This window comes from Peromyscus californicus, unplaced genomic scaffold (assembly GCF_007827085.1).
Source record: "Peromyscus californicus insignis strain IS unplaced genomic scaffold, ASM782708v3 Scaffold_9__1_contigs__length_137607984, whole genome shotgun sequence".
Classification (NCBI taxonomy): domain Eukaryota; kingdom Metazoa; phylum Chordata; class Mammalia; order Rodentia; family Cricetidae; genus Peromyscus; species Peromyscus californicus.
The window spans coordinates 8,810,382-8,835,676 of NW_026294617.1; the positions used below are offsets into that span (position 1 = coordinate 8,810,382).

At 43.1% G+C, this 25,295-nt stretch overlaps 1 protein-coding gene across 1 annotated transcript in view; it reads left to right on the forward strand.

Moving 5' to 3' along the window:
- The first annotated feature begins 281 nt into the window (after positions 1-281).
- Slc2a2 (solute carrier family 2 member 2) overlaps positions 282-25,295 on the forward strand; it is a 30,743-nt gene continuing 5,729 nt past the window's right edge. The window contains 8 exon segments of the mRNA XM_052731195.1: positions 282-296; positions 6,509-6,601; positions 9,143-9,267; positions 9,269-9,403; positions 16,478-16,602; positions 22,083-22,198; positions 23,422-23,584; positions 24,062-24,249. Of these exon segments, the coding sequence (XP_052587155.1) occupies positions 282-296; positions 6,509-6,601; positions 9,143-9,267; positions 9,269-9,403; positions 16,478-16,602; positions 22,083-22,198; positions 23,422-23,584; positions 24,062-24,249 (960 nt within the window).

Consider the following 25,295-nt stretch of genomic DNA (forward strand, 5'->3'; position numbering starts at 1 on the left):
CTGCCACACTGATCAGCCCTTAACATGCGCCTGCCTCTGTGACTTATACCTACTCTCATTTCTTTCCTGGGGAACAGAGACACTCAAGCCACAGGTCACCGAGGTAAAGGGCATATTGATTGGATCTCATCAATACTCTAACCTTGGTGAAGGTTAGAACTAAACTCTGCTTGCTCCTCCTCCTACAATGTATAACCAGGCAGCTGAGGACTCTGGCTGGTCAGCTACTCACCCACATTCAGTACAGGACCTGGGACTAAGAGGACAACTCCACACACACAATGTCAGAAGACAAGGTAAAGCAACCTTGGGTTCCTTTGATTTAGTTTTGAGGAGACTGGAAATCTGTTCAAGTGAGCGAGCATATAAAACTGTCGGTGACACTGGATGCAGTTAGCACAGCTCCAAGCTACCTCTTTACTTGGTCAATTACTAATCCATTCGGCTGCTAAGCAAACCCGAGTTCTTATTCAGTGATCAGAGTTTTAAGGCTATTTGCTGGTTAGTCTGCATAACTTTCCCAAGGGCCACTGTATAGCCTGTCACTGGAGAAACGTGCTACCACCCCCAAGCCTGTGGCAAGTTCACCGGAATCTAACCTTGGAGTAGATCTGGAAAGTTCAAAAATGCCCATGTAGGAAAGACAAAGGGAAAAACTGTTCTCGATTAAGAGATCGAGAGCTGACGGCACTGTTGCAGGTGACCTCAGACCACGAGAAGAAGAAAAGACCTGATGGAGCACACTCTGGAGAATCTGGCTTTGGGCTGAATCTTAGCTGATATTGGTACACTCTGTTATATCCCTGGGTGAGAATATCTGTATCAGACAGGAAGAGGTCTTTGTTCTTAAGGAAAGTACTTGTTGAAGTCATCAGGAATGGGGTGACACAGGTAATCTGCAGCTTATTTTAAATGGTTCAACAATACACATTATGAAATAAGTGGCGAATGTTAGGTAATCACCGGTAAGCAAAGGGAAAGCCATGGGGTTGTCATTTCTCTGGTATTTCAACGTCTCTGTAGATAAAGTCCTTTTCCAAATAAAACCTTCAAAAGAATATGCTACTCTCCTGTGTCTACAAGCTCTCTCAAACTCCTGAATACGATAATAGAAGTTGATAAATCTGTACCCATTAAGAGTGGGACCCTTACATACTGACCTGAGCATTGCTTCATGAATGACACCAGGTGTTGTGAAATCAGCCAGGCTTGGATGTGGACTCTAATGCTGTGTGTGCTGCTGAAACTCAGATTAAATGAACTGAGCATTGTGTTTTCTATATTATGATAAAATGATGATTCTTGGGGCCTGATATGGACTATCTAGGCTTTATTTTGGTAATCTGTGAATGAAATAATCTCTTCAGAGTTTGAGAGTAAGTAAAGATAACATTAGAAAGGCTTAGAGGGCAAACGTTTACATATCAGTTATGCATTTATATAATGCACATTTAAAGAATGGCCCTGGATTCATGATTCTGTGAGTGATATAGTTCAGGATGAAGCTACAGTAGAGAGAACTGTAATGATGATTTATGGATAAATATTAAATTAGTAACTACAGGGATGGTGTGCAGATTCAGCAAATATGTTAAGGCAGCATTCGTATACCTAATGTCTAGAAGATGTTGTCAAAGAGACCATCTCAGAGCCAAACTTCAGGCTTTGGTAAATTCCCCCGGTGCTTTAGAGACTAAACTGTAAGAACGTTCATCAAGGAATTGCCTGATAACAGAGCACAGAGCTGTATGGACTGACATAAAGAGAGGGGCTTTTCAGCTTTGTCAACCACTGGAGGCTAAAGGATAATCAGGAATGGTAGCTCAGGAAAGTTAGTGTCAGTCTGGACATACCCACGATGCACAGACAATCAGACAAGGGGCATGGTCTGTGAATCCTCCTCTTCTTCCATTGGTAAGGGGAGGTATCAGACAAACATCTGTCACTTTTTAAATTCCTTTCAGTCTGAAAATTCTATGGTATGAGAAATATTTGGCCTTTTTCAAAATTGGATATAAAATCACCTTTGGCTTGGCTTTTGGAAGCATGTGGAGTCAAATCATACATTTTCCCCTTCCTAGTCAATCCGTAGTTGCTGGAAAATCTGCTTTCTTATTTAATAGTGGAAGTTTAAATGTTCCGTGTGAGGATATCTGCCACAGACTGGTTATGGTCAGGCACAACCCTCTTAACCCTCCCTGAGCATGGCTTCTGCAGCGCAGAGTGGAGATCCTGTCTGCTTTTCGTGTTGTTTTTGGATATTATTAGTGAGGTATGAAAAGTTGGTAGATGGTTGCTTCATAGACGCAGTCCATGAAATGTGGTGATAGGGGCAGAAAGGCGTTTGCTGTGTGCCCTCTACTTAAAGGGGAGCACATTACTGATCTTCATTTTTACAATAATCCTGTCCAAGGCTCCTCCTGAGCACAGCCACAGCATGCCAGTCTCATAATCCTGCCCATCACCTATCATTATGACCATTTCAAAGGTAGAGAAACTGAGGCACAGGGATACTATAGAACCCCTTTCTAAGTAGTCTGACTTTCACAACTACTTGTCTATGCCAATATATGGCATATGACTTCTAAGCCACAAAATAAATACCACATTTTGTTTCAGGTTAAGGTTCAACTACTTCCGTATTAAGTTTAAAAAAATTATTTATTTTGGTGTGTGTGTGTGCCCCCACACACTCCTGTCACAGTGCACACGTGGAGGTCAGAAGACAACTTTCAGGAGTCAGTTCTCACTTTCCAGCACGTGGGTCCCAGGCATTGCCAGTACCTACCTGCAGATGCCGAGTACCTACCTGCAGATGCTGAGCCAGCTCACTGGCCCCATGCCAGGCTGCTGTTCTTCCACGTTTATCTGCAGTATATTTTAAATTGGACGTGGGAACTCATTTCTCTAATCAAAATGTATTAAATTCCCAGTAACAACTGACCTTTAAAATGTTTCCAGCTTATCATGCTATGGCCTGTGAAGAAGTTTAGAGAAAAGACTTGAAGATTTTCCCTCCCTTGCCTTCCGTACAAGTTCCTTCCATTTCCACATTTCCTTGAGTATGAAACGATGACTACCTGCAGGGTCTTTGAGAGAACAGGCAAACCCTTTAGGAACCCAAAGCGTGGACTGAGTGAGAACCCCTCTGAGTCCTCACTACTTGTCTTAGCTCTATACAGATGCCATGCCAATCTCTTTGCCATTAGAATGGCTGGATGCAGGGAGATGGGATTGTTTGTGCTTAGTAATTTTCATGAAATTTCCCTGTCATGAACAAAACTTTTCCAGACTACATACACCTAGATGACTTAGACGGATATAGTATCTACTAAGGGCCTTGAGATGGAGAGATAGTCTTGGCTTACCCAGAGGTGTTAAATCTAATATCATACATTCCTGAAAGTGAAGAACTTGTCAGGATCTGAGAGATGCAATATGGCATGGATATGACCTGTTATTGTTGGCTGTAAAGCTGGAGGAAGAGCACCCTTAGCTAAGGAGCATGCTAGCCTCTGCAACTGAGAGGCCCCCAATTTATAGCCAGCAAGAAACCTCAGGGTCCTGCCACCACAAGGAAGTGAATTCTACCATCAACTCAAATTTTCTTCTCCAGTCTCAAAGGAAACATAGTCTGCTAACATATTGATTTTAGCCTGCAGAGGCTCAGACTAGATCTCTAACCCGAAGACCAATAAGATAAATGAGGTTGCATTGTTTCAGTCACTGGGTTGCTGGGAATTTTTTATAGCATCAGTGAAAAATGAATGGTGGGAATAAATGAGATAATTCATATAAAGGAGCAAGTGGGCATGCATTAAGCATCCTCAGCTCTGGGCTCTGAAGTTGTGTTTATGTGATGGAGAGGATGTCAGAGCCCTCCCAGTGCACCTGGTTCTTCGCTGCTGCTGATAACTATTTTCTGTAAACAAAAAGAAATCCTAATCCTTGGGAACAGCTTGAGAGGGGAGATGACTTGAGGACAAACCACTCACCCAGCAAATGGAATCCCATCCTAGATTTTAATTTTTTGAGTTCCAGATGTCTTACTACATTTTAGAAAGTCTTTCAAAATCTTGCATAAGTCTATATATTATATGTCATATAGTAAGTATGTATGTATGCATATTTTAAATATTACTTGCTTGTATATAAGATATTCTTATGTGTAAATATGTATATATTCTTGGTAATAAATAGATAATACATGTGATGTACATGAATATATGTATGTATCTTCAGAGGAGAGAGACAGACAGACAGACAGACATCTTTGCATCTCCTGCTGTCCTTTCAGGACAAAGTTGCTGACAGTGGCCTGCACAATGACCGACTACAGCTATAAAAAGAAGGGAATTGTGTAAACCTACAGACTGCACACGCCCGAGTGAGAGTCCAATCCAATAGAAGGACTTGGGGTGCTCTAGGAGCTACACAGGTCCAAAGCCCCAGAAAAGAGTCTTGTTTCAGAGTCACTGGGCTGGAGAACTTCTAGGGTCCCTAGGAAGGTCCGTGAGACTTCGTTGATGACTCAGCTGGGGTTTTATTAGAGAATCAGGGTCCTGGATAATTATTTATTCTTCATGCTGGAGTGCAGAGATTTACAATCTTACAATTCAGACAAAAACCAAAGATGCTATAAGGGAAATAGGCAGAGTCACTTAAGGTATAAAAAAAGAAAAAAAACAACAAGGAACCAAAATCCATGCCGATGTAACTCATTCATCCACCCAACAAAATACTTGTTATATCCTGTGCTGCCTGGTTGAAATTTTAAATTATATGATAACACATACAACATTTCCCTGTAAAATACCTAACAACATGAATTTTAAAAATATTCCTTTTACTTCTACTTCTCCAGCCTTACAGTCTTTTCAAAAGAGTCATTTTTTTATTTATTCTTCAATGAAACATTGTGTATACAAGTCCAATACTGTTTGTGCCTAAGTCCTTTTCAGAGCGTTAGTGAGCTAAGGCTGTAACTTACCGGTGGAGTTTCCCAGCATGCAGAAGGCACCAGGCCTGACTCCCAGCACTGTGAAGCATCAATGAATCAATCATGTGACAAATCATTCAGTGAGGTTTACAGTTTCATTTACCACTTAAAACAAGCCGAGCTGAGTATGGTGGCCCACGCCTTTAATTCCAGCACTCTGGAGGCAGAGGCAGGAGGATCTCTGTGAGTCTGAGGCCAGCCTGGTCTACATTATGTGATCCAGGCTATCCAGGGCTACAAAGTAAGACTCTGTCTCTAAACAAAAACAAACAACAAAAGCCAATGTATTTGGTCACATTATTTTTTTGGGTTGCTGCATAGCGTGTTGAATGTATCTGATGTGTGTCGATGACGTGACTGGATCTGTTTGATATTCTTGTTGAATGACAGCTCTTTCCACAAGCTGCTGCTCTAAGCACCCTGACCTGTGAGTCTGCATGCATGATTCCTGTCAGCTGACTGGAGGAGTAATTAATTGTGAGGTGAACACTCTGCAGTTTTAGGGTAACTTAACTCACACCTCCATGCTCAGCCTCACGAAAATCCTGAAAAGCACTCTTGCCTGGATACTGGTACAGATCATGATAACCAGGATGACTCTGAGTGAGTGCTGGGGTGTTTCTGCAGAGTGGAAATGTCTGGAAAGCTGCCATCTCTACTGATGCTGCCGCAGGACCATTGTTCTGAGCTGGCAGTTCTTTTTCCCTTCAGCAGCAATTCTAATTCTCAGTTCTGACTTTGAATCTTGAAAAGATATTGATGTGGGGCTGGGGATTAAGCTCAGTTGGTGAAGCATTTGCCTAATGTGAACAAAGCGTGGGCCTGCCCCTAGCAGCCCACACGCAGGGTATGGTGGTGCATTCCTATAATTCTAGTTCTCTGGAGGGGAGGTCACGGAGACCAGATGTTCAACATCAGCCTCAACTGCAAACCAAGGAGTTCAAACCTACCTGGCCCATGGTTTCTACCTCTCCTCTCTGCCCCCTCTCCTCCCCTGTCGTGTGTGTGTGTGTGTGTGTGTGTGTGTGTGTGTGTGTGTGTGTCCATGCACGTGTGTATAAGACACAAAGAGAGGGCCTGGAGAGATGGCTCAGCGGTTAAGAGCACTGGCTGTTCTTCCAGAGAACATGGGTTCAATTCCCAGCAGCCACATGGCAGTTAACAACTGCCTGTAACTTTACCTTCCAGGGATCCGACATCGACAGACATACATGCAGGCAAAATAGCAATGCACATAAAATAAATAAATCATTTAAAAAAAGACACAAAGAGAATGTTAAGTTTATACTCTGGAACAGCTGTCCTGCTGTGTTTTTTTCTTTTTTCTATCCGCTCTAGCAATATGAGACACTGGTGAACAGCGTTCACATTCTCCTAGACTAACACCTGCCCTGTGAGCACAGGGTTGCTGTGATTGGCTGTGGGAGGGGAAGAAGCAGAGCCTGGGGGAGTCCATGTGGAGGTCAGGTGCAGGAACTGCTGCTTCCCAGCTTTGTTTTTCATCCTCAGATCACGGGAACCTTGGCTTTCACTGTCTTCACGGCTGTGCTCGGTTCCTTCCAGTTTGGCTATGACATCGGGGTGATCAACGCACCTCAGGACGTAAGTGAAACGCACAGTTCTTTGGGGACAAGTCCTGTCAGTTCTTCCTGCCCTGAGTATCATATGTTCCTCACACACTAAGATAAACTGTCCACGTGAGACACATGGGGTGAGCCTGGCTGGCCAGGTACAATGTGCATCGATTCACAGCTGGTAATTTGGCCTTGACTCCTGGGTTAACAACCCTCTGAGTCAAAAAGAGCAGTGCACAACTTTTTTATCTCTGACACTGCTGTTCTCTGAGCTCAGAGAAAATGCTAACTTAATGCCTCCTGTTCCAGAGGTCGAAAGGCAAGAATGCCTTGCAGCATTCAGTCACAGCTGTGCCCCAGGCATGAATGAAAAAAAACACCAGGGAAGGGGGGGGGGGGGGCACGACACACAGAAGGATGTGTCCATTCAATGCACAGTCACAAGCACCAAGCACCAATATTTGCATCAGGCTTTCCACCACCAGATTATCCCAACCTTCGACTCATTTCTGTGGCAGATTAGAAACTTTAGGGGCCAAACACTAAAAAGACAGCTGTCCTTCCCTCTCCTTGTCTCACACAGACCTTCAGCACAAAAACTACAAACATTAGCTCAGTAGTCAAGAGGTTCAAAAAGTTTGGATCTTCTTCACTGTGAATGGAGAAAGGACGTGGCACTTTGTAAGGAAACATGTCAGAAAATTCCTGTCGTTTCTGGGTGCATTCCATGCATCTTTCTCTGTTATGCAGTAGATCCTCAGAGAAAGAGCTCACTCTTCCCAGATGCCACAGCCCTTTAGTTAGGGGACTGTGCCACTCCCTTGAGCTCCAACTCAGACTGGGAGCGAATATACCTTGGGAAGGGATGCAATGAGAAAACTCAGGGTGTGTGGGGTGCTTTGAATACATCCATCACATTTCATCATTTTATCTGCTTTTCTTACAGTTCTGAGAAAAATGTAAGACACCACAGGCTGTGAACACTGGAGTGTGTGCAGACCAGTCCGACAAGGACTGCTGCTTAGCTCCAAGGCTAGGAGATAGTTCTTCATTAAGAGCACATCATCCTTAGCATGTTCTGGCTTCCAAGGAATAATGCTGGAGTGAGGGGAGAAGGGGGGTGGGGCGGGCAGGAGACCAGAGTCAGATATTTTTCTGTGGATGATGAAAAAGTGTGCTGATTTGTCCAGCCTCCTAAGATCCAGGCCAATCTAGAAATCCTTCCTTTCTGGAAGTCCTTTTCACATCCCTACTAAAACCATCCTCTCTAGTCTTACCAGAGAGAATAGACTGAGATCTCCCCTCCTTCAATCTAAGCCTGAGCCAGAACTGAAAACACAGACCCTTACCGGCATTTTCTACCAGTTGAATAACATTTTAAGGTATTTTTAAGACACAATTTTTCATGAGCATAATAATTACACTTTCCCACTGCAGAAAATAGAAGATAAAATCACCTGCAATTATTTCTATTCCATATATTAAACTGCTAAGAACATTTTGTGTAATTCCTTCAGCCTTTCTCCATGCCTCCTATCTCTGCAGGAGAGCCATCTATGAGAGCAGATCTTGCACAGAGGTTGGCAAATCTCCCTGTGGCTCAGCTTGCTTTACAAACAGGACTTTATTCATAACCAGGAAGAGGGAGCAGCAATGGTCCAGATCCTTGTTGGAGAGGAACTACGCAGCTTATGGGGGCTGAACAGTGATGAATCAGTGCTGAGAAGGATAGTGTGAAGGGGGAAAGGCTGCGGGCTGCATCTTCATGGCTACAGAAGCCATATAAAATGTGGCTAGAAATTTAGCATTGAGGACTCTTCCTTTTGGGATATACTGACCTCTCTGAGGACCCATAGGAGAAGTCTTTATACCTTCTCAGTTCTATCTAAGCTGATTTTATCTTGAAATTTCATCAACTCTAGGCTTGACCATTTGAATCTATTTGCATTACCTTTTAGGAAGTCTGTGACTAAATTTATAGCTCACTTTAACCAAGGATATAACACCAGGTGCTAGAATTTTATATAGTTCTAACTTTAGTTTTTACTCTGAGCTTTGCCAGTAGTTTTATTTTTTCCTTTTATGTTACTATTAAATCCTTTGTGCAATACTAACACTCGTATAAAAATCTGTCTTCTCTACTTGAAGAATATCTTCAATGTAAGTAGTTGTCAACATAAAAGCCAAGAGCTCTGGCAGATATTAAAAGCAGAGGCTACCCATTAGTGAGCCTTTTCTTTCAGCCCCCTGCTCAGCTGGGGCAGAAGCTATCATGCCACAACGCCAAGCCCTTGCGGCCATCAACCTACAGCAGAACGTGTACTTCGGGGGCTGCTTCCGGGGACTCTACACTTACTTCCGGCCCCTCTTCCCACCCTGCTCCATTGCCTGTTTTCGTCACCTCTTTTTTACAGGACATGACCAACTGCAAATCAGTCTACCCATATCTGTATTGTACAGCTCACACAATTAGGCCGCCCTCTTTGAACACCTAACAAGACGTTTAAAGGGACGTCATAGGCTATATGTGCAATGCTGAAGTCATGGATGGCTTTCCCTGTTTCCTCAGGTAATAATATCCCATTACCAACATGTTTTGGGTATTGCGGTGGATGACCGAAGAGCTACCAGTAACTATGCTGTCAACAGCACAGACTCCCCACTCGTAGCCACGCCCGCATATGCGACCACACCCCCCCTGGGCTGAAGAGGAGGCTGCAGGATCTGCTCACCTCATCACTATGCTCTGGTCTCTCTCTGTGTCCAGCTTCGCAGTGGGTGGAATGGTCGCCTCATTCTTTGGTGGGTGGCTAGGGGACAGGCTTGGAAGGTGAGTTTTACAAATTAATATAAACACAGCTTTAATATTTTGTTATTGCTTTTTATAGAGAGACGCCATCTTCCCTTTTGTGGGACAGTGTTAGAGTGGTTTTTCAACTTAGAATCCTGTGAGCTAGGTCATTGTTAGGCCGAATCAATAGAAAGTGTTGTTGCAATCAGCTAGCAAATCCTGGTCACTGTGGAAGTGTTTGCAGAAAAAGTGAATCTGGTGTGTATTTCTAGAGGCTTTGTTCCTCTGGCTTTGTAAGTTTTAAAACCTGTGAGGAAAGTGCCACCAAATTACACCAGTTCTCAAACATTGTTTTCATTTGTAAATTAAAAATTGGCACTTGTATTAGTCCAGTCCGATGGTCACCTTCACATCCTGACAAGTCACCACACACTGGGCACAGAGTTTCCACTTCCTGCTGCCATTCCTGCTAAGATCTCAAAGCCCCACCAGAGATCACAGTAACAGAGCTTCCCAACTCCAGTTCCTGTTGCATGTTTTGGATTAAAAACATCAGTGCCTGAGGAGAGGCATGGCTAAGTGGCTAAGAGGCAAGACCGTGCTTGCAGTGGGCCGGAATTTGGTTCCCAGCACCCTCTACCTGTACCTCTAGCTACAGGTGACCCAATTCACATTCATGGCCTCCAAGAGCACCTACACTCACACTTGTACACACCCACCCCCAAGACACATACACACATACTCAAAATTTAAAACAGCTTTAAAAAACGACATCAGTGGAGTCAGTTCCTTCATAGGCTTGCTAACAGGTGTACCAAAGTTAGGGCTTCTGGTAGGTTAGAACCGCAAGTTATTGTTTTTTACATTGATTTCCTATTAGTTGAATCCAATTTTGTGTGTTAATTACCTTTTATTTTCACAATAGAATTAACACATGCCAAACAGGGAAAGTTCAGAAAATGCAAAAAAAAAAAAATTATTTTTAAAAGGAAAGAGGTAATTTGGTAATTAATTAGCTTAGTAATTCTGGGTTTAATTCATTTCATCTTTTCATTTCCTAACATAAACTATTGCTTTGGAGGCACTAATTATTAAAATTCTGATACTTTCTTCTACTGAAATTGTATAAAACACAAGAAACAGTAAAAATGTAGAAACTGACTATTCATGAAGGAAATTCCTTTTCAAGTACACAGTAAAGTTCAGGTTATTGTAATATCCCTAGTTAAGAAAATTCCTACTTTTATATGAGATCTCCCAGAGGTCTGCCTGCCTCTGCCTCCATACTCAGGAATTACTGGAAATAAAGAAAGTGCTACCACTCCTGGCTACTAAATAATTTTAAATTATTTAAGTTTTTAAGCAGATATTAATTATACATAGTAGTGGGTCTCATTATAACATTTTCATACACGTACACCATGTATTTTATCATGTTTACACCCAATACCCCGGTCCCACTCCTTTACACCTCCCTCTTACTAACTAGTACCCCCATGCTTTCATCTCCTCTCCTTTCTTTTCCTGTATTCCTTTCTTTTTCTTTCTTAGTGAATGGGTTTAGTTAATGACTTACACAAGCATGGAGGAGGGGCTGTTTGCAGGAGTGTGGGCATCGAACGGTCGTTAGACCGCTGAAAACAGTCTTTCTCCTTCCTGCAAGCATTTGCTGGCTATAGATCCTTGGGAGGGCTGAGGCCTCATGGGACCCTTGCTCCAGCAGGACTGACTGGTAACTGGCCCAATCTTCTATTTTCATCTTGCCCTGTCTGGCAGAATAGATGCTATCAGCTGGTAACAACTTCTTAGGGTAAATAAACCGCTAGCTTTGTGCATCCTCTTTCCTCACAAAGACAAAAAGCATTTCCTGGCAGTCTGAGCCGAGAGCCATCCTTTACCTGGGTCTCTGCACTGCGGCCCCAGGGCTAGCCAGCGCTGGAACACTGCCTACTCTTAAGGTAGTCCAGGATTTCCTTATACCTCTGGCCACTGTGATGAGTTATCACCAGCCTACTGACCCAAACAACACAAATTAATTTTCTTTCAGTTTTGAGGGTCAGAATTCCAACATTCATTATATTTGACAAAGGCCAAAAGGTTAGCAGTGCTGATTCCTTCTGGAGACTCTAAGGAGCAAATCCCTGCCTCGTCCTCTCTAGTTAATACCATCCCCCTATTGCTTGCTCATGGCCCTTTCCCATCTTTGAAAGTCCCATAGTCTTTACAAATTCAAATATATTAAAATTCTGTCCCTTTAACACAGCAGTCTCTTTAAAAATCCCAAATCTCTTTTAAAAGTTTGAAATCTCTCAACTGTGGGCTCCTATAAAAAAATCAAAATTAAGATAAATACTTCCTTACTTCAAGGGGGAAGAACCAGGTCAGAGTGATACCCTGAACAAAGCAAAAGCAAACTCCAGCTATACAAATAACTCCATGCCCAGTGTCTGGGATCCACTCACCACCTCCTGGGCTCCTCCAGTCAGTGGCTTGGGTCACTTCTCTGACTCCACCCTCTGCAGCACACACAGCTTGTTCTAAGCTCAGGCAGGCTCCACTCCACTGCTGCTACTGTTCTTGGTAGTCATCCCTCAGTGCTTGCATCTACATGCTGGGCATTTATGCCACAACTGGGCTGCACGTTCACCAATAGCCTCTCCTAGGTTCTCTTTGTACTGCCAAACCTCAACTTCTCTGCATGACCCATTCATTCCTGGGTCTTCAGCTGCCACTATGGCTGCACCTTCACCAATGGTGTCTGTCTCTGACCTTTCAGTGCCAAGCCTCAGCTGCTTCCCATGGCCCCTTCATGCCTTCAAAACCAGTACCACCTGGGTGACTCTTAGACTATCAAGTTGAGCTGCCAGCATGAGTTACAACATTGGCCACTGTCTTAGGGTTTCTTTTGCTGTAAAGAGACACCATGACCATGGCAACTCTTAAAACAGAAAACATTTAATTGAGGTGGCTCACTTATAGTTCAGAGGTTCAGTCCATTATCATCATGGTGGGACATGGCAGCATGCAGTCAGACATACTGCTGGAGAGGTAGCTGAGTGTCTTATATCTTGGCAACAGGAAATGGGCATGGCTTGAGCATTATGTGAGACCTCCAAGTCTGCCTCCACAGTGACACATTTCCTCCAACAAGACCACACCTACTCCAAAAAGGCCACACCTCCTAATAGTGCCACTCCCTTTGGTGGCCATTTTCTTTCAAACCACCACATTCCACTCCTTGGTCCCCAAAGGCTTGTAGTCATATCATAATGCAAAAATGCATTCTGTCCAACTTCAAAAGTCCCCATAGTTTATCACAGTCCCAAACTTATTTAAAAGTCTGAAGTTCAAAATCTCTCTGAGATTCATGCAATCTCTTAACTGTAATCCCCTGTAAAATCAAAAGCAAAAAGCAAATCACATACTTCCACCATATAATGGCACAGTATATACATTACCATTCCAAAACATAGGGAAGGGAGCACAGTGAGGAAATACTGGACCGAAGCAAGATTGAAACCAGCTGGGCAAACTCCAAACTCTACATCTCCAAGTCTGATGTCAAAACGCTCTTCAGTTCTCCAACTCCTTTCAGCTTTGTGGACTGCAACACACTTCTTTCTCTTGGGCTGGTTCCAAGTCTTTTTTGGCGGGTATCCAATGACTCTGATATCTCCAACATTTTGGGGTCTCCAAGACAATCCAGGCTTCAACTTCATAGCTTCACACATGGCCTCTCTAGGCCTCCATTCAGGTACACCTGTGACACATGCCTGGCCTCAGTGGCTTCCCTTAGTTACTCCTTGACTCTAAAGCCAGAGCCACATGGCTGAAGCTGGCAAGTTCTGCTGCTTGCTGAGACTGGAGGATGGCCCCCTCATTGGATTACATTTTCACCAGCATTCTGTCCTTCACTGCCTAAGCTTGTCTGTCCTTGAGCTTGCTCTGTAGCCCAGAATGGCCTCAAATCTCAGAGATCTGCCAGCCTTTGCCTTCAGAATGCTGGGATTAAAGGTGTGCACCACCATACCCAGCTCTAAACTTTTCTTTAGTTCCTTTTCACACATTGGAAATTTAGCTGGGTGGGATCTTGCCCTGAGGTCACCATTCCCTACATTCAATTTCTTAATCTGTTTATCTCCTTGAACATAAGGTTTAGTTCTATTACACTTCCTGGTGTCCCTTTTCTCGATCTGTACATTTTGTATTTTATTTGCTCAGCTTGCTCCTTTTCATTATAAATCTTCATTAGAGTTACCACTAATAACCACACCACAGAGTCTACACTAGGCTGTTTTGAGATTTTCTCTGCCAATGGAATGAATCCAAACCTCTTCACTTTAGCCTCAGGCAGACTCTTCGGACAAGGGCAAATGTAGCCACTTTCTTCACCAAAATATCACAAGAACCATCTCTGGGCCACATAGTAATGTTCTTCTCCTCTGAAACCTCTTAAGCCAGCCCCCAACAGCTCCAATCACTCTTAGCACCTGTCTTCCATGCTCCAATTAGTATAGGCCATTAAGCAGTGCTTAAAGCTTTCTACTGCTTTCCTAACCTAACTCCCGAAGTCCATATTATTTCAAACAAAAACATGGTCTGGCCTATCATAGCAATATCCCAGTCCCTGTTACCAACTTCTGTCTTTCCTCTGGAAGACAGCTTCTGTGTGTTCTCAGGAACACTTCCCAGAAGATTTCACTTCAACAATGCTGGTCTCTTCTCTTTTTTTTTTTTTTTTTTTTGGTTTTTTGTGACAGGGTTTCTCTATGTAGCTTTGCACCTTTCCTGAAACTCACTTTGTAGCCCAGGCTTGTCTCGAACTCACAGAGATCCACCTGCCTCTGCCTTCCAAATGCTGGGATTAAAGGCATGTGCCACCACTGCCCAGCTGCTGGTCTCTTCTTAATCACCACTAAATTCTCAGCTCCAGCTAACCAGCATCGAGTATCCCAACAAAGCAAAGGTTTCACTTTAGTAGTTCTGGTGTCTTGTTAATTATGGCTGATTCTTTAGCCCCAGCTAACCAGAACCACAGACTCTTAATTCAAAACAACAAATGGCCCCAATAGAGTCTTTAAACTTCCCTCTGAAACTTCACAAGCCAGCCTCCAGCTTCTGCATTGCATTGTCCTCAATGTTTATTTTTCAAGCTCCTAAGGAACAGCTCACCAAATTCTCAACACTCAATGACTTTTCTAGACCAAAGTTCAAAGTCCTTCCATAATCTTCCCCAAAACATGGCAGGTCTGTAACAGCAACACCCTACTCCTGCTACCAACTTCTATCTTTGTTAAAGTTACTATTGCTGTGATGAAACACCATGACCAAAGAAACTCAGGAAATTAAGGGTTTTTCAGCTTACACTTCCATAGCACTTTCCATCATTATAGGAAGTCAGGACAGAAACTCAAACAGGGTGGAAACCTGGAGCTGACGCAGAGGCCATGGAGGGGTTCTGTTTACTGGCTTATTCCTCGAGGCTTGTTCAGCCTGCTTTCTTACAGAATCTGGAACAACCAGCTGAGGGATGGCACCACCCACAATGGGCTGGACCCTCCTCAATCACTAATTTAAAAAATGTCATTACAGGCTTGCCCACAGCCCGATCTTAAGGGGGCATTTTGTTAATTGAGGTTCCCTCCTCTCAGATGACTTTAGCTTGTGTCAAGTTGACATAAAACTACCCAGCACACCATCTTAGAAGGGCCTCACTCCATCCTCCACTTCTGTGATGTCTCCTTCTCTTCTGCCTTTATCTTTTAAGGACACCTGTGATTTCACTGAGTTTACCTGAATATTCCAAGACACTCTTCCTGGCCAGGACTGCTATTGTAATCACATCCACAAAACACCTCTTGCTGGATAAGGTGATGTTTACAGATCTTGGGATTAGGACTTGGGCTCTTGGGGGACACCATTAAGCCTACACATGGCTGCTAGGCAATTACTGCTGTGTAGACACCTAACTGTATTCTCTAAAGAAAAAGTGTGTTTGGTCTTGTAGATATTTGCTTAGAAAAAGCCTGCTTGTCATCAGAGTCTGAACCCCTGATAGGCAAAGTGACCACATGACCACATCAAGGGATGCACATGTCACTGGGGTACAAACACCGCCAAACCTGTCTGCTCAGATTCTTGTATTGGCTTTATTATCTTTGACTTAACTTTCAAGAAAGTGTGTGTGTGATTTCCACATGGTCACTTTGGTTAGTGATGTTTTTATTGCTATTGTCAGCTTTAAAAATGTGCTTTACAGTAGGTGGATATGGTGGGTCTTGCCTATACTTCTAACACCCAGGAGACTGAGACATAAGAATTGCCACAGGTTCAAGGCCAGGCTAGTCCTCAGAGTGAATTATGCACCAGCCCAGACTCTGGAATGAGATCCTGTCTCAAAAATAATGTAATTCCTTAAGTTTGGTTACTATTAATTCATAGATTTTACAAATAAATATGCTGGCTTTGTGTGAAAATAAGGATAATTATAATTATGACAGATTTTAGAAAAGCGTTTTAATCTACTTCCAAAAAATGCCCACAGAAGGAAAGTTGGCTTCAAGGCAACAACTAAAGATCTTTGCTGTCAACAAAACAATAAAGAGACAGATGATGGCCAGCAGCTACAAAGTCAGTTCTCAGTCACCAAAACACCGCTCTTTAAAACAAATAACTGAGTAAGTACCAGAAGTGTCCCCTTAAGTCAGACTACTTAGCCAGGCATGGTGGCTCATGCCTATAATCTCAGCACTCTGGAGGCTGAGGCAGGAGAATTTTTGAGAGCTCAAGGATGGCCTGGGCTACAGAGTAAGGTCCAGTTAGCCAGGGCTAGCGGGTGAGACCCACATCTCCAAAACACAAAAACAAAGCAAATCAAGGGACGTGTCTCTATGAAAATAAGAGACAAGTAGACGAAAGTACATTACGAATGGTACTCAGTGCTAACACATCAGCTCATAGATAAGGAAGTAGCAGGCATGCCTCAAGAATCCTGAACTAGCTTTTCAGTAAAACTAAAAATAATTATTCATAGGTAAAAATCTCAATAGGGTCTGAAAACAAGCCATTTCTTCATGTTTTGGTGCTGAATTTAAAACCGTTTTTAAATTTCAGGATCAAAGCCATGTTGGCAGCCAACAGTCTCTCTTTGACTGGAGCCCTCTTGATGGGGTGTTCCAAATTCGGACCATCACATATCCTCATCATCGCTGGAAGAAGTGTATCAGGACTGTACTGTGGTGAGTGGCACGCGTACACGCCATCGTCTGAAAGTCACTCTAGGCAAAGATCTGTGGAGCCTAACATGGCGTCACAGAGGGAAGGCAAAGGTGGAAGAAGAGCTGTGATGCCATGTGTGTCCCTGTCCCTGCCAGTAACATCACTTCTAATTGCTTGATCTCAGACAGGTTATATAACTGGTTCTCTCTTTCCTAATCTGTGAAATGAAGACGACAGTAACATCTGCCGCTCGTACAGCCGTTCTTTTTGTTTGTTTCTGGGGTTCTGGGGGGCTTATTTATTAAGAAATGTTCTATTCATTTTACATACAAACCACAGATCTCCCTCTCATCCCTTCTCCAACCTCCTTTCCCAATCCACCCCCCCCCCCCAATTCCCTCCTCCAACAAGGCAAGGCCTCTCATGGGGAGTCAGCAGAGCCTGGTACATTCAGCAGAGGCAGGTCCAAGCCCCTCCCCCTGTCTCAAGGCTGTGTAAGGTGTCCCACCATAGGCACTGGGCTCCAAAAAGCTAGCTCATGCACCAGGGATGGATCCTGATCCTGCTGCCAGGGGGCCCCTGAGCAGATCAAGCTACACAACTGTCTCGCATATGCAAACGGCCTAGTCCAGTCCCGTGGAGACTCCACAGTGTTGGTCTGAAGTTCATGAGTTCCCACTAGTTTGGTTTGGTCATCTCTGCAGGTTTCCCCATCATGATCCTGATGTACTTGCTCATAGAATCCCTCTTCCTTCTCCTGGAGCTCGGCCTGGTGCTTGGCCGTGGCTCTCTGCATCTGTTTCCATCAGTTACTGGATGAAGGCTCTGTGATGACAGTTAGGGCATTCACCAATCTGATCACCAGGGTAGACCAGCTCAGGCACCCCTCCACCACTGCTAGTAGTCTAAGCTGGGGTCATCCCTGTGGATTCCTGGGAACTTCCCTAGCTCCCGGTTTCTCCCTATCCCCACGATGTCTCCCTCTATCATGGATTTTCTTTCATTGCTCTCCCACTCCATCCCTGTTCCCTTCTCTTCTCATCCCCCATCCCCTACCCTCCATTGCCCTCCCACCCCCAGTTTACTCATGGAGATCTCATCTATTTCCCCTACCTAGGCTGGTCCATGCATCCCTCTATGATCCTCCTTGTTAGCTAGCTTCTCTGGAGCTGTGGGTTGTTGTCTGGTTATCCTTTGCTTTACATCTAGTATCCACTTAGGAGTGAGTACATGCCATGTTTGTCCTTCTGAGTCTGGGTTACCTCACTCAGGATGACATTTTCTAGTTCCATCCATCTGCCTAGTGCCACCATTCTTAACCTGTGAGTCATAACCCCTTTAGGGTTGAATGACCTCTTCACAGGGGTCACCTAAGACTATCAGAAAACACAGGTATTTACATTACAATTCATAACAGTAGCAAAATTACAGTTATGAAGTAGCAATGGAAACAATGTTATGGTTGGGGGTCACCACATATGAGGAACTGTATTAAGGGTCACATCATTAGGAAGGTTGGGAGCCACTGCTCTGGAGGAACTGGGAGAATACATGGAAAGTGTCCAGCATAACATCTGGCAGACACCAAGTAAAGACAATCACCGGCTATTGCTACTACTCTGGTGCTTCGTTCTGGTGGCTCCGGGCTGCCATTTTAACCTGCTTTTACAAATTGGAATTGACCTCAAAGGCACAGGTATCCGTGAGGGGTTGGGAAAAAGTGATGAGGGTGCAAATTTCTCTATGATTACTTCCAATCCTTTTACTTGAAGAAAATATTATAATTCCATGTGTCTTCAATGGGCAGTTGAAGCAAAAGTGTAACTTAAATATCTCTCCTTATTAATGTTCACTGTTGATACAAACGATAAAAGGAGGAGAGTCAGGTTGATGTGGAACACACCATGGAATCAGAGGGAATCAATTCTGGCACCACTTCTACCTTAGACAGATTAGTTAAGGCTCAGCCTCAGTTCCTTCTATAAAAGATGAATAATAGCACTATGAAATAGGCCCAAGTTCTCTCTCTCTCTCTCTCTCTCTCTCTCTCTCTCTCTCTCTCACACACACACACACACACACACACACACACACACACACACACACTTTTTAACACAGTGTGGAAAACATTCCTCTATTTTCAAACTAGAAAATAAAGACAGAGACATGTTACACGGCAGCAAAGAGCTGGCCCTGCCAGGTGACGTGGACTGTCCACGGTCATTACAGTTGTGCCTCACTGCATTCCGAGTGTTAAAGTTTGCTAAACATGACCAGAAATGGAATTTAAATTCAAGTTCCTGTGACCTCCTCAGACCTGGGAGCTTATTTCTGTCATCCTTTCCTTGAAATATAGAGAAAAGGACAGCTAGGTGGCTCTTAGTCAGGCTCCACAGGTCACGGGTCAGAGTCACATGTAAAATTCCACAGAAGTATACATGCCATACCAGCCACGTGAATGTTTAAAACAACGTGGATTCCTAGGTTATATATTAAAAATAGTTGACAAGAGTACCTTTTGTCAAAAGACCATCTATTTTCATTTAAAGGCAGGCATTCTCAAATAGGAAGTCCATAGTAAACCTTATTTTTAAATTTTTTGTTTGTTTGTTTGTTTGTTTTTGAGATAGGGTTTCTCTGTGTAGTTTTGGTGCCTGTCCTGGAACTCGCTCTGTAGACCAGGCTGGCCTCGAACTCACAGAGATCTGCCTGGATCTGCCTCCCGAGTGCTGGGATTAAAGGTGTGTGCCACCGCCGCCCGGCTTATTTTTAAATTTTTAAGGAAACACTAAACTCTGCAATTAGCAAATGTCTGGATATGGCACTATTTACAACACATCTAATTGCCCGTATGTTTAAGAAAGCTACAGGGGGTCTAGAGTGATAGCTAGCTCAGTGGTTAAGAGCACTGGCTGTTCTTCCAGGGGACCTAGGTTCAATTCCCAGAACCCACGTAGCAGCTCACAACCATCTGGAACTCCAGTTTCAGGGGATCTGAGGTCATCCTCTGGCCTCCATGGACAATAGACACACATGGCGTAAATGTAGGTAAAACACTCATACATATAAAATCAAATGAAATATGCCTTCTAAGAAAGAAAACTACAGGAAAAGGCGAGAGAGACGTACAGCGAGTGAACACTTGTCACGAGCTTGACAATCTGAGTTCAACTGTGGGGTCCCCCATGGAAAGAGAGAACAGACTCCCACAAGTTACCCTCTGACATTTACAGGGACAGATGGACACACACACACACACACACACACACACACACACACACACACACACACACACACAAAATGAACAAATGAATGAATGAATGAATGAATGAATGAATGAATATATAGAAAGCATAATGGCTCAGTACTTTTCAAAATCTTGGAGTTTAAATCTTTTTTCAAATAAAATCTGTAGACTGCTTCTGGTAAAATGGCCATTTTTTTTAAGGTTTATTTATTTATTATGTATACAGTATACTGTCTGCATGTGTCCTTGCAGTCCAGAAGAGGGCACCAGATCTCATTATAGGTAGTTGGGAGCCACCATGTGGTTGCTGGGAATTGAACTCAGGACCTCGGGAAGAGTAGTCATGCTCTTAACTGCTGAGCCATCTCTCCAGCCCCCCAAAATGGCCATTTTTACTATGTTAATCCTACCAATCCATGAGCATGGGAGATAGTTCCATCTTCTGATAGCTTCTTCAATTTCTTTCTTCAGAGACTTGAAGATTTTGTTGTACAAGCCTTTCACTTGCTTGGTTAAAGTTATCCCAAAATATTTTATTTTGTTTGTAGCTACTGTGAAGGGTGTTGTTCCCCTGATTTCTTTCTCAGTTTGTCTGTCATTTGTATATAGGATGGCTAGTGATTTTTTTGAGTTAATCTTGTAGCCAGCCACTTCGTTGAAGATGATTATGAGCTGTAGGAATTCCCTGGTAGAATTTTGGGGGTTACTTACGTATACTATCATATCATCTGCAAATATAATAATACTTTGACTTCTTCCTTTGCAATTTATATCTCCTTGATTTCCTTCTATTGTCTTACTGCTCTGGTTAGAACTTCAAGTACTGTATTGAATAGATATGGAGAGAGTGGACAACCTTGTCTTGTTCCTGATTTTAATGGAATTGCTTTAGGTTTCTCTCCATTTAATTTGATGTTGGCTATCAGTTTACTGGATATTGCCTCTATTACGTTGAGGTATGTATCCCTAATATCCCTCATATCCCTAATTTCTCCAGGACTTTTATCATGGAGGGGTGTTAAATTTTGTCAAAGGCTTTTCAGCATCTAAAGAGATGATCATGTGTGTGTTTTTTTTTTTCTTTCAGTTTGTTTATATGGTGGATTACATTGACTGATTATCATATGTTGAACCATCCCTGCATCTTTGGGATGAAGCCTATTTGATCATGGTGGATGATCTTTTTGAAGTGTTCTTGGATTCACTTTACAAGTATTTGAACCTAAGATTTTTGATGCAGTAATAAAGCTATGTGATCCTTACTGGGACAGCTGGGGAAGAGCCCTCAATTTCCTTACCCTCTTCCCTCTTCTGTACCTCACAACCACCCAAGAGAGATCTTGAGGTATCCCCATGTGATGTGGACTCAGCTAGGCATGGAACCTACATGTGGCACTCTACTCCACTGATTCTGGGCGAGTCATTTCTCACCTCTCTTAGGAGCTTGGCTTTCCTTTGATGTTGTGATTTATTTGTTTTATGTGCATTGGTGTTTTACCTGCATGTATGTCTGTGTGAGGGTGTCTGGAACTGGAGTTACAGACAGTTGTGAACTGCCCTATGGGTCCTGGGAATTGAACCCAGGTCCTCTAGAAGAGTAAACATTGCTCTTAACCACTGAGCCATCTCTCCATTCCTGACTTTCTTTAATCCTGTAAGTCTGGATGAATACTAAAACACCCCTAAGTTCTTTTCTCAAGACAACCTTAGCCAATATGATATGAACTCAACACTAAGACCATGGAAATTGCCAAATACATAACTAAGCATTTCTTTCCATTAATATTTCCAATTACTCCTTCATTTAGTATAGTATCAGCCAAGGATTTCTGCATGAATTAATATCAACCAAAATTTTCTGCAGCTGGGCAGTGGTGGTACATGCCTTTAATTCGATCTCTGTGAGTTCGAAGCCAGACTGGTCTACAAAGTGAGTTCCAGGATAGACAGAGCTGTTACACAGAGAAATCCTGCCTTGAAAAACCAAAAAAAAAAGGAGGAGGAGAAGGAGGGGGAGGAAGAAAAAAAAGAAGAGGAAGGAGGAAGAAGAAGGAGGAGGAGGAGGAGGAGGAGGAGGAGGAGGAGAAGAAGAAATGTTTTCTACATAAACTGTGCCCATGGTTGGGACAGTGACTCCTTCAAAACACCTGGGGAGTGACTTTCAGTAAGGGTGCTGGCTGTAATTGAACACATAATTGTTACTGAAATGTCTCAGGTTGCATTTTAACATTTCTATGTTTATGTCTCACACAGGGCTAATTTCAGGACTGGTTCCAATGTACATTGGTGAAATCGCTCCAACCACGCTCCGAGGTGCTCTGGGCACTCTTCACCAACTGGCCCTGGTCACAGGCATTCTCATTAGTCAGGTGAAATCTCCTCATCCCTGACTTTAGCCCTGTCTACTTCGTCTCCCCTCCCCCGACCGTCCCTTCTCTCTGCACACTACCATGGCTGGGAAGGAGGGTCCAACAGTGGAAAAGAGGCAGTGTGAAGAGCCGGCTTTTTAGCTCAAAGGCAAATTATATCCAATCCTTACATCATACTTGGAGCTATTGGTGGGGTTGGCAATACATGGGAAAGTCCCAATGCTATCCTAGAATTAACATTTGAATTTCAAGAAATAGCCACCTCTAGATTTTTAACTGTCTGAGTTTTCTTTGTTTTGAGTGAGCTACTTGGAAATTTAAATTTAAACAATTATTATAAAAGATCTTCTTCAGCTGGCTCTGTCTTTCCCCTCTACCCTCTGGCCTCAGAAGGATCTTTGGAACCCCACACTTAAGATATCTAAAAGGAACCACTGCAATTGGTATCATAAACCTGGTCGGCATTATGTAACTGCTGTCATAAATCTGCGTGTCATTACATAATTGTTCTATGAAATATTTGAGGTCTATATAACCTAAGAAGGGATTTTAAAGCAAGCTGCAAGTCATGCCTCTCTCTCTCTCTCTCTCTCTCTCTCTCTCTCTCTCTCTCTCTCTCTCTCTCTCTCTCTCTCTCTGTGTGTGTGTGTGTGTGTGTGTGTGTGTGTGTGTGTGTGTGTTGCACATGTTCACGTACATGTACAATATGAGTGTCTGTAGAGGCCAGAGGCTGATATCAGGTGTCCTCCTCTGTCATTCTCCACCTTGTTTCTGATCTGCTGAAACTGAGCTTGCCGTTCCGGTAGACTGGCTGGCTAGTGAGCTGCAGGGATCTGCTTGTATCTGTATTCTTCCAGGACCAGTGCTACAGACACACATTACCATACCTAGCAGCAATTCGAACAATATAATTCCATCTGGTTGCTTCCAAGAACACTATGTGTTTTGCTTTTGATGTCAAGTGTGTCTTTAAAAGTTGAGTTGATCTCCAGCATAACCATCCAACTGGAGTGAATGAAGACAAGCATAGCTGAGTTCTTTACAAACAAATTGCTCTTGATTTGGTTAAAATAGGACTCACTAATTACAGCCTCGCCTTTGTGCCAATATGAACTAACAGTCAAGGATCACTATTAAAAAGCCAATGCATTTTCTCATGAGTTGTTATAGAAGGCAGGCCCAAAGTACGGGGCATCCGATGTGCTCCTTCCTTGTCATTTCAGATAGCCGGCCTCAGCTTTCTGCTGGGCAACCAGGATCATTGGCACATCCTACTTGGACTATCTGCCGTACCAGCTCTCTTACAGTGTCTCCTACTCCTCTTCTGTCCAGAAAGCCCCCGGTACCTTTATATAAAGCTGGAAGAGGAAATCAAAGCCAAGAAAAGTGAGTGTAGGGGAACTCCCCGCTTCTGTTATTGAGGAATTGGCGGCTAATACCAATAGTACGTGTGAATGACTGCTCATAAAGTCAACATGAGGACTTTGTAGATGAAGTCGACGATTGCTCAGAAGAACACACAGATATGGCTGCTGTGTTGTTTTACTTAGACATGCCTGGCATACTGTACATTTGCTGGGCTTAACCAGAGGCGCCTAATCCACCCTTCAGAACTGTGCTTTTGTGATGAGGAGCATAGTTCTCTCTCTCTCTCTCTCTCTCCAGATGAAGTCAGATGTTCTGCTTTTCTTTTCTTTCTGTAATCAAAGAACAGTATTTAATTTAACCAAACAGAGAAGAAGAATTGCCAAAGAAAGGTCAAAGAAAGGGGCATGCAGATCTGTAGCACCCTTGTGACCAGACCCAAAAAAAAAAATTGTTTTTGTCTGACCTGGGTTGTTTCAACCTGTTTTGGGGGATCAGGCTTGAGGAGACTAAGAGGAACTGAGGATGTCACCAAAGATCTTAGTGAGATGAGAAAAGAAAAGGAAGAGGCATCTACTGCGCAGAAAGTCTCCGTGCTGCAGCTCTTCACAGACTCCAGCTACCGACAGCCAATCATAGTGGCGCTAATGCTGCACATGGCTCAGCAGTTTTCCGGAATCAATGGGGTAAGTTAAAACTCCTCACATTAAGTGAGCAAAGGGAGCCCAGACAGAGAGAAACAGGCTTAGGTTTAAGTCACTAAAACATATTTGTAAACGCTGACATCAAGTATTATTATAATATATGCTCGGTAGTACTTGATTTCCCTTGATTTGCTTCAATGGCTCTCTAAAATTAGCTCAATATTTTAAAAAGGTCAACAATCAATAGAACTTTGGGTCCATTAAGAAGAAGGCAATGGGGCTGGCAGATCACTACAATGTAAAGATCTGAATTCAGAGCCCCAGCACCCATATACAAAGCACCTACATAACTGCACATCAGAGCTTGTGTTTTGGAGATGTGGTGATCCCTGGATCATTAGCATGCTAGCCCAACCAATCAGTGAACTTCAGATTCTAAGAGACCCTGTGTCAAAAAATAAGGTGAAGAGCGATTGAGGAAGACATGCATCATTAACCTCCTCCTTTCACACACATGCATGCGCATTCAAGTGAACACATGCACAAATGCAAACATGTACACATGCATATACCAGACAAGGGAGGTGGGGTGAAAGTGAAAGGCAAAGTCTGTAACAGACGCATGGTGAGAAAAGAATACTACTTAAGCTACCAACCCCCAAACCTAAATTAAAAGGTTCTTAGAATATGAAATCTCAGTTTTCTAATAATTTACACAAAAAGGAGTTCACAGTTCCATTTGGATGGTATACTTCAGATAGATAGGTAGGTAGGTAGGTAGATGATAGATAGATAGATAGATAGATAGATAGATAGATAGATAGATAGATACATGACAGATGGATGATAGATGATAGATAGATAGATAGATAGATAGATAGATAGATAGATAGATAGATAGATAGATAGAATTGTTATACACACTGGTGAAAAAAAAATTGTATTACTTTTTGGTTACTGTTGGGCAGCATCTATATCAAAGCTGAATTTATAACAGACACTATGATTCAGTGATTCAAATTCTGGGTATAAATACTCACATATTCCACCAAAATACCTGCTAAGAGTGCATGTCTGCCAGGAGTGGT